The sequence below is a fragment of the Heloderma suspectum genome, chromosome 5 (genome assembly GCF_057233095.1).
Source record: "Heloderma suspectum isolate Gila_16-S chromosome 5, 16-S_ref, whole genome shotgun sequence".
In the NCBI taxonomy this organism is placed as follows: Eukaryota; Metazoa; Chordata; class Lepidosauria; order Squamata; family Helodermatidae; genus Heloderma; species Heloderma suspectum.
Window position 1 is genome coordinate 66,238,781 of NC_139462.1, and position 16,921 is coordinate 66,255,701.

Sequence of the window (16,921 nt, forward strand, 5' to 3'; positions counted from 1 at the left end):
GAATTCATCTGTAAATGTATGCTGAAATCTTTAGCAATTGCATTCTCTCTATCCTTCCCTATGCTTCAACTTGTAGGAAGTGGTTGGGCAAAAGAAACCTACTGCAAGAAAATTTCAATTAGTTAAGACAAAGTGATGGTCCTCTGCTTTTTCTAGACACTAGAGGGTATAGAGTAGTTATCTTTTCGGTTCTTGGTGGAAAAGAGGAAAACCTAGGGTTGGATCCAGATTTCTTCATACTTAGAATAGACCCATTAAAATAAATGCAACTTAAGTTAGTCATAAATAACTTACAGTAAGTCCCATTCATTTCAGGTGGTCTTCTCTAAGTATGACTAAATCTGGGTCCACCCCCTAGTGTTTGGAAAGGGTTTAAATTTTAAAAGTGGGGCATAAATGTACTAAACACATAAACTAGTTATGTATGCATGTAATTTGCTTTTGGTGTAAATATCTAGTTTTAAGGATAGATATGAATATATTCTCAAGACAAGTGTGAAGTTAAGATTAAATAAATGACACAAAGTGGCATACAGTATTATAAAAAAAATTAGTATACACAGGTTTTAAAATCTTTGTACTGATTTGCCTGTATAAGTATACTTGTCTGCTGATAGATACATAATGGTGCTTATTAGACAGCAAAATATTTTAGGATGGCACCACAAGCAGCTCCTGGAATATAGGTTGCTTTGAAATTAGGATAGGACGCTGGGAGCTGATAACAATGTTGTGGTGCATCCCCAACCCCTAACAAGTGTGTTCATGTTCAGGGGTCCTGGAACATGAGCATTCTAGTGCTGTTCAGTGCTTGTGGAAGGGGGAGCTTCAGAAGAGGGATTCCTTTTTTATCTAATTTTTCAGAAACTTACCCCACTGTACTATATAGTACTATAGGGGCTTTGACCCCCAAGGTTTCCTGTGTTTCAGGGACGAGGTGAAGTTTCTGAGGAGAAGGAAAGCAAAAAAAGGAGTAATTTTTCTTCTTCCTTTCCTAATCCTGAAACCTCCCTGTATAGCATAGAGAAGAGGAGGTTTTTTAACCTCATGGCAAACATCTCCTTGACCTTAATCCCCCACCCCAACTAATCCCAATTATATTACACTCTAAGCTATTAGAAGGGGCCGCGGTGGCTTAGTGGTTAAGATGCTGAACTGCAGACTGGAAGGTCGGCAGGTCAGCAGTTCGAGACCCGAGTGCTGCGTGACGGAGTGAGCTCCCGTCTTCAGTCCCAGCTTCTGCCAACCTAGCAGTTCGAAAGCAAGAAATTGCAAGTAGATAAATAGGTACCGCATTGGCGGGAAAGGTAACAGCGTTCCGTGCACCTCGGTGTTCAGTCATGCCGGCCACATGACCACGGAAGCGTCTTCGGACAGCGCTGGCTCTTCGGCTTAGAAACGGGGATGAGCACCACACCCTAGAGTCGGACACGACTGGTTGGGGTCACCGTTACCTTTTTATAAGCTATTAGAGGCTTAACTGGGCCAATTTCCCTTTTTTTCTTTTTTTTTCTTTTCAACTGATACCCTCAACATTCTATGGTTCGATTGCCCTCAACATTCCGTATGTTCTGGAAGCTAAAGAACATAGATTCCCTTGGGAGCTTAAGTTTTTATTTTTGGTTGCAACCAAATATGCTTCTATTTATATAAGAAGTTCTCCTGAATATGCTGAAAAAACTACCTTATTTTGGGGCAGCCCTGTTTCACTTTCAAAGTAATAGACATGACCCAAGTTTGGTAAAATGGGGATAATATAGAATAAAATTAAAATCCTGTTTTTAAAGATATAACACCATAATATTTTTTTGTCCACTATACATAGCTGTCAGCAGTAAATGTAGGCATATGGGTAGAATGCATTATATTAGACAGGATTTCCAGAATTAAAATGGAGTATAAATGAAAAAAAAGGGGGAAATCTGGAAAATTCAAGTGTGTAAAATATTATGGCAGATACCCAAAGTTGAGAAACATTCCCAGCTGCTAGTATAGAGCATTGTGACATTAAGTTCCTTGTGTTTGTTTAGGTATTTTTTATTAGATATCACACATTTTGATCTACAAGTTGAACTTGTACATCATGTAGTTTTGTTTTTAGTAGCTAATTCTAAGATAACTTCTTGGGGATGTTTATATATTTAATTCAGCTGGAGTACTGTGTCCAGTTCTGGGCACCGCACTTTAAGAAGGATGCAGACAAGCTGGAGAGGGTTCAGAGGAGGGCAACAAAGATGATCAGGGGACTGGAAACAAAGCCCTATGAGGAGGGACTGGAAGAACTGGGCATGTTTAGACTGGAGAAGACGGAGGGGAGATATGATAGTGCTCTTCAAGTACTTGAAAGGTTCTCACAGAGAGGAAGGCCAGGATCTCTTCTCGATCATCCCAGAGTGCAGGACACGGAATAATGGGCTCAAGTTACAGGAAGCCAGATTCCGGCTGAACATCAGGAGAAACTTCCTGACTGTTAGAGCGATGCTACAATGGAACCAATTACCTAGGGAGGTAGTGGGCCCTCCCACACTGGAGGCGTTCAAGACGAGGCTGGACAGCCATCTGTTGGGGATGCTCTGACTTGGATTCCTGCATTGAGCAGGGGGTTGGTCTCGATGGTCTTGTAGGCCCCTTCCAACCCTACTATTCTATGATTCTAATTCATTCCAATAGCCTTTAACTAGTCCATTGTTCAGTCTCTTGTGCAGTTATGAAAGAACTTAAAATAACTTATATTTTGAGACAGTGGTTTCTAGTTGATGGAAGTTGTACTGGATTTTGATACTTATGTATTTGGAAAGGCTCATTAAAATGATGAAGAAATGTTGTTAAAACGCATTATTTAGTCATTTAGAAGAATTTAATGCATGCTCAACTTATTTCATTTTCAGGTATGTCAGAACACAGCAAGAATTCCACAACTGTTGATCAACCTCACCAGGCTCCAGAAGAACTCCAGTCTGACTCTGAGGTGATTGGGTGATAAATGTGGTTGTGGTTATTTAAAAATCAACCAATCCAGTAACAGGCTCAGACTGGAAAAACATATTGAAGCAATCTCTATTTTAATTGTGTTTTAATCACATATAACGGGCAAATATAAGTAAAAATCAAATCATGTTTAACTGAAAATAAATTGATTTTTAAGGGTGCGATCCTATGGCTGCTAGTCAGTGGCTAGACGGCCATAGGATTGGTTGGTTTCTGGGAACCAACCTCAGAACCTGCATTTCGATGTCAGTTCCTGTTGAACCACCTTTCTGCCTCCTCTTCTGCCCCCACATAGGCAGTGTGGATCATCCCCGGGCTCCGCGCTCGTAAGAACAGGGCAGGGCAAAAGGGGGCAGTCCTGGGGGCGGGGAGTGTGTAAGTGCCAGTACAACACTTCCTATGCATCGTCCGGCCTCTCCACCCTGTGCTCCAACATCCTGTGACTAGATAGCTGAAATCGGCTGACTAGCCATGAATGCAGGGTGGCTGGAGTGCAGAGGAGACGATCCCCTCCATGCTCCTCCTGCCGTGCATTGGATAGGCTGTCGCCTCCACATAGGATTGTGCCCTAATTTGATTTTGTATTACCCCATTAAACTGAGCATGATGTCAGAGAATAGGAACAATGAGGATTTTATAGATCACCAGAAGGGGTTCTGGTGATTACTCAGTGTCATGGGGTTTTGGGTTGTTGGGGACATCTGGCAATTTTTTCAGTCAGGTGCACATGTGAAGTTTTGCTAGTATATTGATCCAAGTTTCATGTGTCTTCATTGGGGGTGAGATGATGCTGGCAAGATGGAATCACATCTGTTCCAGATGGCCCACTAGACCAAGCTGGGGTTCTCAGAATAGTTCCTACCTCCTGCTTCTGCCCATTGTTCTTTGGCAGGGTCTGGCTAAAAAGTGTTCTAGCAGCCAGCCAAATCACATACAGGAGGTAGCATGTACAGGTGGTCTGGTCTTGTGCCAGGGAAGCCAAGCAGCGCAGATGTCTGACTACCACTTATTTTGAGGGGATATGCTGCTCGTTCTCATCCCATATTTGTGGGACTGTTACTGTTCTAGAGCAGCCTTCCCCAACCTAGTGCCCTCCAGATGTGTAGTGTAGTGGTGAGAGTGACGGACTGGGAGCCGGGAGATCCGGGTTCTAGTCCCCACTTGGCCATGGAAGCTCACTGGGTGACTTTGGGCCAGTCACAGACTCTCAGCCCAACCTACCTCACAGGGTTGTTGTTGTGAGGATACAACGGTGAGGAGGAGGATAATGTAAGCCGCCTTGAGTTCCTTGCGAGAGGGAGAAAGGCGGGGTATAAATGCAATAAATAAATAAAATAAATAAATATGGCCATATGCTCCCTTCCCCAAAAGGGGATCTAGATCCAGCATGCCCACTGGCCATGCTGGCTGCAGGTCACCTTTTTGGGAAGGGAGCTTATTTGGTGCCCGAGTATTGTCTTGCAAAGTGTCCTGTTGAGTTGTGGAGTACAGGAAACCTGCCAAATTCTACTATTAAATTTGAATGCTACTCAGAAGCCTCAACTGGTGCAGAATGCTCCAAGTCACACTTTCAGGCATGAGATGATTATATCCAATTATTGCTATGTCAGTTATGCTGGTTGTACCTTGACATAAGGACAGAACCTTTTTAGGCATGTCCCTGGTATTATGGCAGGTTCTGTGTAGTGAGGTTCATCAAAGCTTAAGTCTGCAGCTTTTAAAAGATCTTGCAAAACTATCTTTAAACAAGCTTTTAAAGTTAAAGCCACAGGCTCTTAAAGACATTGTTATATAGTGAGTCAGATTTTAGAGATGTTTGGTGGTTCCCTTTGAATTTGAGGAGGCGGACACAGTTCTATTTAAGTCTTATACAAAAATATTTGGAATCATAGTTATTAAATTGGACCTGATTGATTTGGAACTAGGCATTTTGTGTTTGGTATCTGAGGTTTTAGAACACATTGCTATTGTATTGAATCTTATAGCTTTAGAGTAAATCTTTGAATTCAAGGTTAATACATTTGATACTGAGCATATAATGTGTACGAAAAATGCTAAGGTCTTTTTATTTATATTGAAAGACTGTTTATTGCAATGTTCTTCAGTGCTGTCCACCTCTCTCATTCAGTTGCACTCTTTTTGCGGTAGCTATTCACTCCCAGCTTGGGCTCTCTAACCCTGCTTTGTTTGCTTTAGCAGTGGACTAGCTAAGGTGTTGTTTGCTTTAGCAGTGAACTACCTGAGGAGGCTTTGCGGTAAGGGTGTCTGGAGACCTGTGGCTCCTCAGCTGTAAGGGGCGGGGAGAAGAGAACACAGGAGCAATCAGCCAATTAATTGGTGGGAGGAGCACAAGAGGCAAAGAGCAACATGATTGACTAGCTGCGGTGGTGCACTGTGCAAGCACTGGAGGTGGAGTGGAAATTGAATGTGCAGGTGATAGAAAGAGGAATGGGGACCTGCACAGGGATATTTTGCAGCAGTGATTAGAGCAGAGTACTCTCAGTGATGAGAAAAAGATCCATCCCAATCCACAGACCAAGAATAGACCTGTCCAAATTTGTCTGCTTGGTGACTGACTGCTGAGGCCTTCCTTGGACAATGCAGAGGGGGATGATGAGAGACCCCCATGGCTTGGGGAAGGCCCCCCAGTGGCCTCACTAGCCATGCTTAGAGCTAAAGTGGCATCTGCTTGAAAAATAGTGAAGATCACTGGTTTATTGATTTTGTGTATAACAGCAGTATTTTAATTGCACCATGGAAATAGTATTATACCTATAGAAGGTGATACAATAATACCCTGTTATCTAGCATTACCATAAGTCAATGAGAAGTGCGCCATACTGAGGAAGCATGGACAATCAGGGAGGCAGAAATGCATAGCTGATATCCTTCTTCTCTGCAATCCTTCCCTAGATATGGGAACTACAGAAGCCTTCACTGTAGTAACCAAAGGCTATATGAACATATCATGCTAAACTATGATACAGTGCTACAAAGATGTGCCTGTGCAAGCCTAGGCTCATTTGCTATGCTCTCTCCTCCTTGTGGCCATGAGGAGATAGGAAGCTTCCATTTTTTATTAGTCATAGTTTAGTGTTACAGTTTAGGGCTACCCAATCGCATGGAGAGTACTACTTGCGTTGAAGCGAACAAGAGTAGAGCGCCCCTTCAGATCTTGTGGCTTAGTGCAGCAAGGTTGGGGACTGAGGGGAAGGGGCTGGAACGCATGGGGACATTGGGGGCAGTCCAGCAGGCACGCCCCCATCTCCCTGCACAGGTTTAGCTCTCACGCATTCAGGTGCACACCTGAATGGGGCTATTCTGACTTATGAAATGGATTCTCAAGTGACTGAAGGCTTCTTTTGTTCTTAAATATGATTTTTGGGTAAGAAATATGTAAAAACCAGTGATCGTCTCAAAATCCACTAGCTTTAGTTTGGCTGTTTGAGAGACTTCATGTAGTGCATATGTAATCACATATACTGTGACAGTGAAATGTGCAACTGTTTTCAAAGAAACTGAAAATACATGGAAAGTATGCTTGGTAAGTAGAGGAAGGTTAGCTTGGCTCCCTCTTTTGTTGTCCTTGCTCCAGCAGCAAAGACATTTTTATTTAGGAAGGTCTTTGGCATGTAAGTTGGTTTGCTGCTGAAGGGTTTTTTTAACTGGTTGGATGCTGTCTATTTCTTTTTATTGCTGTGTTTTTAATTGATTTGTTTTTATGTTTTAATTGAGATTATTTTATCTATGTTTTACTATTAGCCATCTTGAGCACCATTTTTGATATAAAGACAGAATATAAATTTAATAAGGCTGCAATCCTGTGCATGTTTAAACAGAAAAAGGTCCTACAACCCCGGCATGTCCCAGCCAACATAGCTGGCTGGGGCATGCTGGGACATGTAGGACTTTTTTTCTGTCCAAATGTGCATAGGATTGCACCTAAATAACATAAGTAAATGTGGCTACTGGGTGCTTAATTTTGGTATGGGTTAAGACTATCCTAGTATTTCCTGATGCTGAGAGTTTCCTGAAAATCATGTATCCTGCTTATTCTCTTAGCTTTGGGGGCCTTTTTTCTTGCTTAAGGGACAAGCTACATTCTACTTTGTTTTCTTGGTCTTCTGTTGTGGTTTTGGTTCTGTTGCCTTGGGCAAATTGAGGCAATATTGGCCGGGTTCATACAATCACTGGAAGAACCAACACAGTTCAGGTTGTTTCTCCTGCCCCCACGCTTGCCTGCTATTTGCTTCATTACCCATGCCACGTTGTGGGTTGCTGTGTTGTCCAAAACCGGCATGCAGTGGCAGGTGGCTCTTAACCCAACCCACAACCCATGGCTTGTAGTAGGGGTTGTGGGGTGGGCTAGAAGCCACCCCTGCCATGCCACATGCCGGGTAACTAAGCAAATGCCAGGTGTGCAAGTGGCATGTGCAGGGGCAGGGGAAACAACCTATACTGCGTGGTATCCCCCTCCGATCATGCAAAGCCAGCCATTGTCAGTACAGCCATCTATGATAATTGCCCAGGATTCTAGTAAAATGTATTATAAAATAATTTATAGTAGACAAATAATAAAGCAAGTAAACTAATTGTAGACAAATGCAACACTAAATTTTATATAGTATAATGCATGTAGCTTTCTTTTTTATCCTGCTCTGTCAACATTAATGATTTATGTAGATCAAAATTGCCTTGGTTGTTTTTTCACAATTTTGATGATCAGGCATTAGCAACATCTGCCACTATCATGGCTAAAATATAAATACAGTTGTTAATATGAATACAGTTGATAATATGTCTCTATTGATAATTAGGTGTTAATTAAGACTCCTTATGTGCCTTTCTTAATTGCACCCAGGTCTGGATGTTTGCTCGTGTGGTTTCTGTCTGCTTTTCTGCTCCATTGGAAGCTGAAAATGTACAGCTAAAATCTATCTGAAGGACAGAAAGGAAAGCAGGCATTTCTAGAAAGAATTGCCCTGCCCTGCAAGAATGTATGTGTTTGTGTGCTGGGGCAGGGGCAGGGGTAAATTTTGAGCAAGTTCAGAGAATTTTATTACAGTTAGCCCCCATAGTTCTAAGAGCCCGGCAGATATGCAGAGATGATCACTGCCTTGTTGTGGCGAAGGGGCTTGCGTAACTCCATAAGCTATGCCGTGCAGGGCCACCCAAGACGGACAGGTCATGGCAGAGAGTTCTGACAAAATGTGGTCCACTGGAGAAGGAAATGGCAACCCACTCCAGGATTCTTGCCAAGAAAACCCCATGGAACGTATGACAAGGCTAAAAGATATGACGCCGGAAGATGAGCCCCTCAGGTCGGAAGGTGTCCAATATACTACTGGGGAAGAGCAGAGGGTATTTCCAAGTAGCGCCAGAAAGAGTGAAGCGGCTGGGCCAAAGCCGAAAGGACACTCAGCTGTGGATGTGTCTGGTGGTGAAAAGAAAGTCCAATGCTGTAAAGAACAATATTGTTTAGGAACCTGGAATGTCAGATCAATGAATCAAGGTAAGCTGGAGGTGGTCAAACATGAGATGGCAAGAATGAACATTGACATCTTGGGAATCAGCGAACTAAAATGGACAAGCATGGGCGAATTTAATTCAGGTGACCATTATATCTACTACTGTGGGCAAAAATCCCTTAGAAGAAATGCAGTAGCACTCACAGTCAATAAAAGGGTGAGAGAAGCAGTACTAGGGTACAATCTCAAAAAGGATAGAATGATCTCAGTACGAATCCAAGGCAAACCATTCAACATCACAGTAATTCAAGTCTATGCCCCAACCACTGAGGCCGAAGAAGCTGAGGTTGATCAGTTCTATGAAGACCTACAACACCTTCTAGAACTAACACCACAAAAAGATGTCCTTTTCATCGTAGGGGATTGGAATGCTAAAGTAGGAAGTCAAGAAATCACCGGGATAACAGGCAAGCATGGCCTTAGTGTACAAAATGAAGCAGGACAAAGGCTAATCGAGTTTTGCCAAGAGAACATGCTGATCATAGCAAACACTCTTTTCCAACAGCACAAGAGACAACTCTACACATGGACATCACCAGATGGTCAGTATCGAAATCAGATTGATTATGTACTTTGCAGCCAAAGATGGAGAAGCTCTATACAGTCAGTAAAAACAAGACCTGGAGCTGACTGTGGCTCAGATCATGAGCTGCTTCTTGCAAAATTTCAGCTTAAATTGAAGAATGTAGGGAAAGCCACTAAACCATTCAGGTATGACCTAAATCATATCCCTTATGAATATACAGTGGAGGTGAGGAATAGATTTCAGGGATTAGACCTGATAGACAGAGTGCCTGAGGAACTATGGACAAAGGTCCGTAACATTGTTCAGGAGGCAGCAACGAAATCCATCCCAAAGAAAAAGAAATGCAAGAAAGCCAAGTGGCTGTCTGATGAGGCTTTACAAGTAGCTGAGGAAAGAAGGGAAGCGAAAAGCAAGGGAGAAAGGGGAAGATATATCCAACTGAATGCAGAGTTCCAGAGAATAGCAAGGAGTGACAAGAAGGCCTTCTTAAATGAACAATGCAAAGAAATGGAGGAAAACAACAGAATGGGAAAGACTAGAGATCTCTTCAAGAAAATCGGAGATCTCAAGGGAACGTTTTGTGCAAAGACGGGCATGATAAAGGACAAAGAAGGCAGGGACCTAACAGAAGCAGATGAGATGAAGAAGAGGTGGAAGGAATACACAGAAGAACTATCCAGGAAAGATCTGAATGTTCCTGATAGCCATGATAGTGCGGTCACTGAACTTGAGCCGGACATCCTCGAAAGTGAAGTCAAGTGGGCCTTAGGAAGCATGACTAACAACAAAGCTAGCGGAGATGACAGTATTCCAGCTGAGCTATTTAAAATCCTAAAAGATGATGCTGTTAAAGTGCTACACTCAATATGCCAACAAATTTGGAACACTCAACAGTGGCCACAAGACTGGAAAAGGTCAGTTAACATTCCAATTCCAAAGAAGGGCAATGCCAAAGAGTGTTCAAACTACCATACAACTGCGCTCATTTCACATGCCAGCAAGGTTATGCACACAATCCTACAAGCTAGGCTTCAGCAGCATGTGAACCGAGAACTACCGGAAGTACAAGCGGGGTTTCGAAGAGGCAGAGGAACTAGAGATCAAATCACCAACATTCGCTGGATCATGGAGAAAGCAAGAGAATTCCAGAAAAATGTGTATTTCTGCTTCATTGACTGCGCTAAAGCTTTTGATAGTGTGAATCACAACAAACTCTGGCAAATTCTTAAAGAGATGGGAGTACCAGACCACCTTACCTGTCTCCTGAGAAACCTGTACGAGGGTCAAGAAGCAACAGTAAGAACCGGACATGGAACAACCGATTGGTTCAAAATTGGGAAAGGAGTACGACAAGACTGTATATTGTCGCCCTGCTTATTTAACTTATATGCAGAGTACATCATGAGAAACGCCGGGTTGGATGAATCACAGGTTGGAATTAAGATTGCCGGAAGAATTATCAACAACCTCACATACGCAGATGATACCACCCTAATGGTAGAAAGCGAAGAGGATCTAAAGAGCCTCTTGTTGAGGGTGAAAGAGGAGAGTGCAAAAGCTGGTTTGAAACTCAACATTAAAAAAACGAAGATCATGGCATCTGGCCCCATCACTTCCTGGCATATGGAAGGGGAAGAAATGGAATCAGTGACAGATTTTATTTTCTTGGGCTCCAAGATCACCGCAGACAGTGACTGTAGCCATGAAATTAAAAGACGTCTGCTCTTTGGGAGGAAAGCTATGGCAATCCTAGACAGCATAGTAAGAAGCAGAGACATCACCTTGCCAACAAAGGTCTGTGTAATCAAAGCTATAGTTTTCCCAGTAGTAATGTGAGAGCTGGACTATAAGGAAGGCTGAGCGCCTAAGAATTGATGCTTTTGAACTGTGGTGCTGGAGAAGACTCTTACGAGTCCCCTGGACTGCATGGAGGTCAAATCAGTCCATCCTAAAGGAAATCAACCCTGAGTGCTCCTTGGAAGGACAGATACTGAAGCTGAAGCTCAAATATTTTGGCCACCTAATGCGAAGAGAAAAATCCCTGGAAAAGACCTTGATGCTGGGAAAGATTGAAGGCAAAAGGAGAAGGGGATGGCAGAGGATGTGATGGCTAGATAGCATCACCGATGCAATGAATATGGACTTGAGCACACTCTGGGAGATAGCGGAGGACAGGAAGGCCTGGCATGCTGTGGTCCATGGGGTCACGAAGAGTCGGACACAACGACTGAACAACAACAAGAAGTCTGTGATTCTGTCTGCCGTCCCGCTGCCATAATGTTTAAGACTAAATTAACACATTGGTTCAATACTTGTATCTTGAAATTAAAGTTTTCAGCCTGGATACAAATTGGAATATCTTTTAAAATGTTCAGCAGCCTTGAACTAATTTATGACAGGTGAGTTAGTCATTTGCGAAAGTTTCCTATCGACTAAGAAAATACAATTTTGAACAATAGACTCCATGCATAAGACTGCATTTTCAATTCTAAAGCTTTTAATATACTTCATGTCCCCTTAGATATAAGTTTACAGCAAGAAATCCAAAAGACCTGTTAGTAAGGATTTTCTGTATCTGCTATACTGTGTCTCACCAAAAATTGTCTTATGACCACCTAGAAAGTAGTTTTACTACAACTGCAAAATAGGAACGCGTTGGCAAAGTGGCAAATATTGTCCAAATTCAAGTAATACTGTTGGAATGCAACTATGTTCAGGCAAAAGTTCTCATATTATCGAAGGACTGCCACATGAAGGCACACTGTCACCAACACTGTAGTTTGTTTGACTTAATATTTGTAAGAGTTATAGCTAGTTGATGTGTTTTATAATTCTCAGTTTTGTGGCTTATTGTGTTTTTATATTTTGTTAATATTTGTTTTATTCTTGTATACCATCCTGGAACCCACTTTTGTGGGTGAAGATTGGTGTAGAAATTTAAAAATTTTTTTGAACCATCTTGTTACAAATGGGTTTATTTTCTATGGCTGGAAAAAATGTTCCCTGTTACTTGCAAGTCTGGGTAAACATCTAGTTTTCAACATGGATGTTGTCAGCCAGGATGCATTTTACCTTTACACTCACTCCATTTCTAAAACAAAACAAAACAGGGGAGAAAAGTCGATTTGCTTATGTAGCATATTCAGTGAGATCCAGTTCAGAATAATTTATTTGTCCTTTCAATACCTTTTAACTGAACATCTTCTCATTTTAAATGGAAGAAAAATTCTTGTATCAAATCCAATGAGCTCGATCCAGAATTAGGTGTGTATAACAGAGCTGGTGGCCGCCTCCTCCCAATGGCAGAGTTATGCTGTGCGTAATAGGGCTGACTGGACTTTCCCAGCCCCTCCTCCCCATTTCAGCCCCCTGAAAATGCTACATAGAGGATTGCAGGACCCCGCTAAATGGGGTGGACTGTGAAAAGGGAAGTTAAGGAGGACAAGAAGATCCCCCAAAATGAGATGAAGGCACTTTCTGTGAGCAGAGTGCTCACTGACAGAAGATGCCACTGCCTAATTTTGGGGGTCCTCCCTGTCCTCAGTCCCCTGTGCCACAGCCCACCTCTTTCCATCACTTTCAACATGGTCCCCTCACCCTCTGTGTAGCATTTTCAGGGGATGGAGGGGACAGGGAAATCCATTTCTGCCAGCTCTGTTAGACACATCTAACTCTGGTTCCAACCTACAAAGTGGTATAATAGCAGTGTTTTTTAGATCTGTACCTGCTGCTGCAACTGTTGTCTTAATCAGTATTTCAGAGGAAAGATAAATACATTTGACCTTGTAGATATATATTCTAAAAATTCCAAGTTGAAGCTTGGAGTGTATATAGAGCTTTGGGAGAAAGTAGACTATAATAACTCATTGTTTTAATGAAGGAGCAGTTAGATTAATGTGACCTGATCTGGAGCAGGGCAAGTGACTAGACTAGCAAATATTAAAATAGGTCATAAATTATAAGTTGCAAGTTACCACATCGAGGCTCAAGAACTATTCTAGCATTTGCAAGACTGACCTCTATACACAATGGACTCCGTGGTGACTTGACTGAGTAAGGTTCATGTCAAATGGCCATGTGGACAGTTCACTACATTCTCCCTGTTGGTATCGCCCTGCTAGGCCCAAGGAACCACTAGATTCTGCAAGCTCTAGAGCAGCCATGATGGACTAAGATGGATGATCACTGTGGAAAGATTCTGTATGAGCTCCTGTCTCTGTCCTCATTTATGAAAAACTGTCAATGTCCGTTATTAAGCTAGTAAAACCAAGAGGTTAGAGACATGTGCAGTGGCTCCATGATGCATATTCCCATTTTGTGAAGATGAGCCAAAGTTACAGAGTTAACTATGTGGTGCTTTCATATTGACTTAAAACTGTATGCATTAGGCTTCTGATCCATGACCTCCAAAAACAGATGCCACAGTTACATGAGTCTGACTCATAAAATCAGCAGGTGTTAAGTGAAAGAGGAAATGATTTGCCAATAAACTACTAATGAAGTTGTTTGAAGTACACTATCAGCATTGCACATCTGCTCAGATTAAGCAGTGGTATCTAACCCATTACAAGATTCCTAAAACTCGTATGACAACAACATGGGAGGTAAAAGAGCAGTAGTGGCTGTCTTTTGGACCTATATATATATACTTGTAGGGAGAAACTGGGCAAACAGTTCCCCTTGGCACTGTGGCAATCTGTTATTGTATGATCAGATACACTCATCTGCCTTACAGGCATTAATATTTGAGGCTGTACAACAAGTGACAGATGGCTTGTACATGGTGCAGTTCTCTTTCATTCTTCTGTGAGCACCTTTTGATCAAAGAAATGGTCTGCCATGCACCAAAGTAAGTATAACTACTGTGCTGCTTGGTAATGCTAAGTGCTGGGAATATTTTGTGTGATGACTATGAAGCAGAAGTTACTGTGCAAGTTAGCTGCTAGGATGGGGGAGGGTGACCTTCTGAAGAAAGGATATATAATATACTACTTGGGTTTCTAGAAGACTTAATTATCGAACAAGCTACGTTTCATAAAATTATTGGGTCGGTATCTGAAGATACTCTCTTCAAGATTCAGTAAGATCTGTTCCCCAAACAATCATTTCTAAAAGCTGAATATGAATAATGTTTGGAGAATGCTAACATATCTCTCTTCATATTGTAGGAGTGTTCAATGGCTCAGGAATCTCCCAAAAATTCAGCAGCAGAGATTTCTGTGACAAGCAATGGAGAACTTGAAGATACGCATGAGCACAACTTTAATAGGGTATGATTGTATAGTCTTAATTAAATCCCCTAAATTGCTTGCCAATAGTAAACCAATTAGATTATTGCTGAAGCAACCAAGTTATGGGAAAAATGTATTGCCTAGATTAGCCTAACTTCCTTACTGCTTAGAGAAAGCTTGGTTGCCTGTTAGAGATGAATGTGGATTTCATCCTTTCAAATAAAGGGCATCGCAAGGTAAGCTACAAATATCTTCATTAAAGTATCAAAACCCATTAACGGAAAATGGGGATCTGGGTGAGAAGCTGTAAGTTTTTAATTATTTACCACTCAGATACTTATTCACTTTTGTTTTACCATTTTGTTATGGTGTGATTTGTCTTGATCATCGGGAATAAGGCAAGCTAAATATCTAAAATGATAAATAAACCTCACAGCCAAATACGAAGTGAACTAGAGCTAGCTAGAATCTTGAGAGCCTGTTAGGCTACTACATAATTTATGTTCTTCCATTTCTTGTTGAATCTCAGTTTCTCTATTTTATATTTTAGATACAGATTACTGCATAAGTAAAATGAAATGTCAAAATACTTCTGTGTCCACTAGGGGTTGCACTGGCACAAGCTGTGTGGTTTTTCAAATTACAAAAATGAATATCTGGGTTTTTACTAGGACTGGGCTGAATGCCACCAAATGTCTGCAGGGCCGTTGGCCCTCTGCAAAAGAGGGAGGGCATTTTCAGCAAGTTTCTTGAGGGCAAGAGCAAAAGCTATTTTTCAAGGAGTGTGGGGCTTATTATGAGAAAAGGTGACAGTTTCCCAGCTTATTTCCTTTAACCCAAAAAAGCTTTGCCCCACTTCATGCAGCAGTGGAGTTGCAATGAGCAGCCTGGCAGTGTTGCAGTGCCCTAGCAGGGCCCCCCCCAACCTTTTTGGCCCCATGAGCACATTTGGGAACTTGAGAAACTGCTGTGGGCACCACCACAAAATGGCTCCATGGAGGATGTGGCTAGTCACATAAGGGCTGCAACGGGGGCCTGGCTAGTTAAAAGAGGTGGTGAGGCGGAGAGAGGCTAGGAGGGAGGGGGAATAAAGTGGTGAGTGGGAGAGAAAGAGCAAGGCTAGCAGCTAGGAAGGAACAAAGTAAAAAGCTAGGGATGGGGAAGGGAGAGAAATAGTGAGGAAAAGTTTGGGTGGAGAGAAATAGCAAGGCTAATGGCCAGGAGAGATAGAGAGAAGGTCTATGTGGATTGAAGAAGATTGGGTGGGACCGGGAAGCAGCTCTTTCCTTCTCTTCCTGCCTACTGATCAGCAACAGGTTCAGCAACAGGAAGGTGAACCTGACGCCCTAATATTTTTCAAGGTTTTTAATTAAAAATAAATTTTTGAAGAGGGCAGGGAGTAGAAAGGTTTGTGGACACCTTTGGAGATCCCTGCAGGCATCATGGTGGCTGCTGGCACCATGTTGGGGACCTCTATCGTACAGAATGGCTCATCAGTAATGATTGGTGCAGTGATCTTATTTTCCAACAATGCCCCTGGAAGAAACACAATGTCATGACATAACGTTATTCCCACTGGGACATTCCTTAAGACATTGCATTGCCACTGGGTCATTGATTGCAGCTTGGCTGCTCCTTGAGGCAGTGGCAATGCTTTTGGCCAAAGGAAATAAACCGAGAAACATTATGCATTTCCTCATTTAATGGTAAGCCCCTCACACGCTGAAAATTAATAGACTTTGCCCTTCCCTCCCAAAACTATTACTTTTTCTGGTAGCTTCCCTCACCCTGTCCCATATTGTCAGAAGTGTGTCCATTGAATACTTTGGCCCAGCTCTAGTTCATACATTTGTTATGAACCTGTAAAGGCAACATCCAGTAGCTTGTTAATCTCTGGCTGTTCATGTTACAAATGGGTATGGTCAGTGGTAGAGCGCATGGTTTGCACACAGTACCTAGGTTCAGTCTCCATTTCCACTTAAAGGTAACAAAGCTGGGGGAAATTCACTACCTGAGACATTTGGACATATTTGAAAGTAAATTGATTTGTGTTCAGATGTAATGGCAGAGCGGATCTATACACCACAGGAAAAGCAAGGATAAAGCAGAAAGATGTCTGAGCTCTTCCCTCTCCTTCTGTAACATGTAGTATCACTTGACAATATTGTGATGTCATCTGTTGGGTTTCCTTGCCCTGCTTCATTGGCTGGCAAGGAGGGGGAAACACAACATGATGAAATGGCAGCGGAATTGAGCATCATTACACGTTCCAGGAAGAGTGGCTGGCTCTGAACAATGGGTGCCATTTTCAGTTGTATTCTGTTTCCCAAAACATGTAGTTCACCCAAATCAGTAATAGAAAATGGCACTGGCTATACGTTCAGATAAAGCTACAGGCAGCTGAGGACAGGGATCCAGTTTTGTGTTCCATGATGGGTTTTGGCACTATAGAGAGTTGCCAGTGAATTATTTTAACATGGCAAGGAGTAAGCGTCTGACAGTTTTCTATACAGCAAGTGCTCCATTCTAACCAGGCCTTGAGGAAAACTTAGGGAAATTGTACATGTTTTCTAAACTGTTGAATCAGTCAAGTGCAAAATTAAGTTATAGGTTGACTTTTGGCATACTTTTGTGCCTATTATGGTCAT

The 16,921-nt window shown here is 42.2% G+C and overlaps 1 protein-coding gene across 13 annotated transcripts in view; it reads left to right on the forward strand.

Moving 5' to 3' along the window:
* ARFIP1 (ARF interacting protein 1) overlaps positions 1 to 16,921 on the forward strand; it is a 64,363-nt gene that overhangs the window by 8,772 nt on the left and 38,670 nt on the right. For 7 of the 13 annotated variants that reach the window (XM_084856284.1, XM_084856277.1, XM_084856276.1 and 4 more), the window contains exons 2-3: positions 2,889 to 2,968; positions 14,211 to 14,312. In XM_084856284.1, coding sequence (XP_084712410.1) covers positions 2,891 to 2,968; positions 14,211 to 14,312 — 180 coding nt within the window. In that variant the 5' untranslated portion in view covers positions 2,889 to 2,890. Of the gene's footprint in view, positions 1 to 2,769; positions 2,969 to 7,849; positions 7,986 to 13,777; positions 13,892 to 14,210; positions 14,313 to 16,921 lie in introns of those variants that run through there. The other 6 variants (XM_084856274.1, XM_084856278.1, XM_084856280.1 and 3 more) reach the window with 4 other exon arrangements.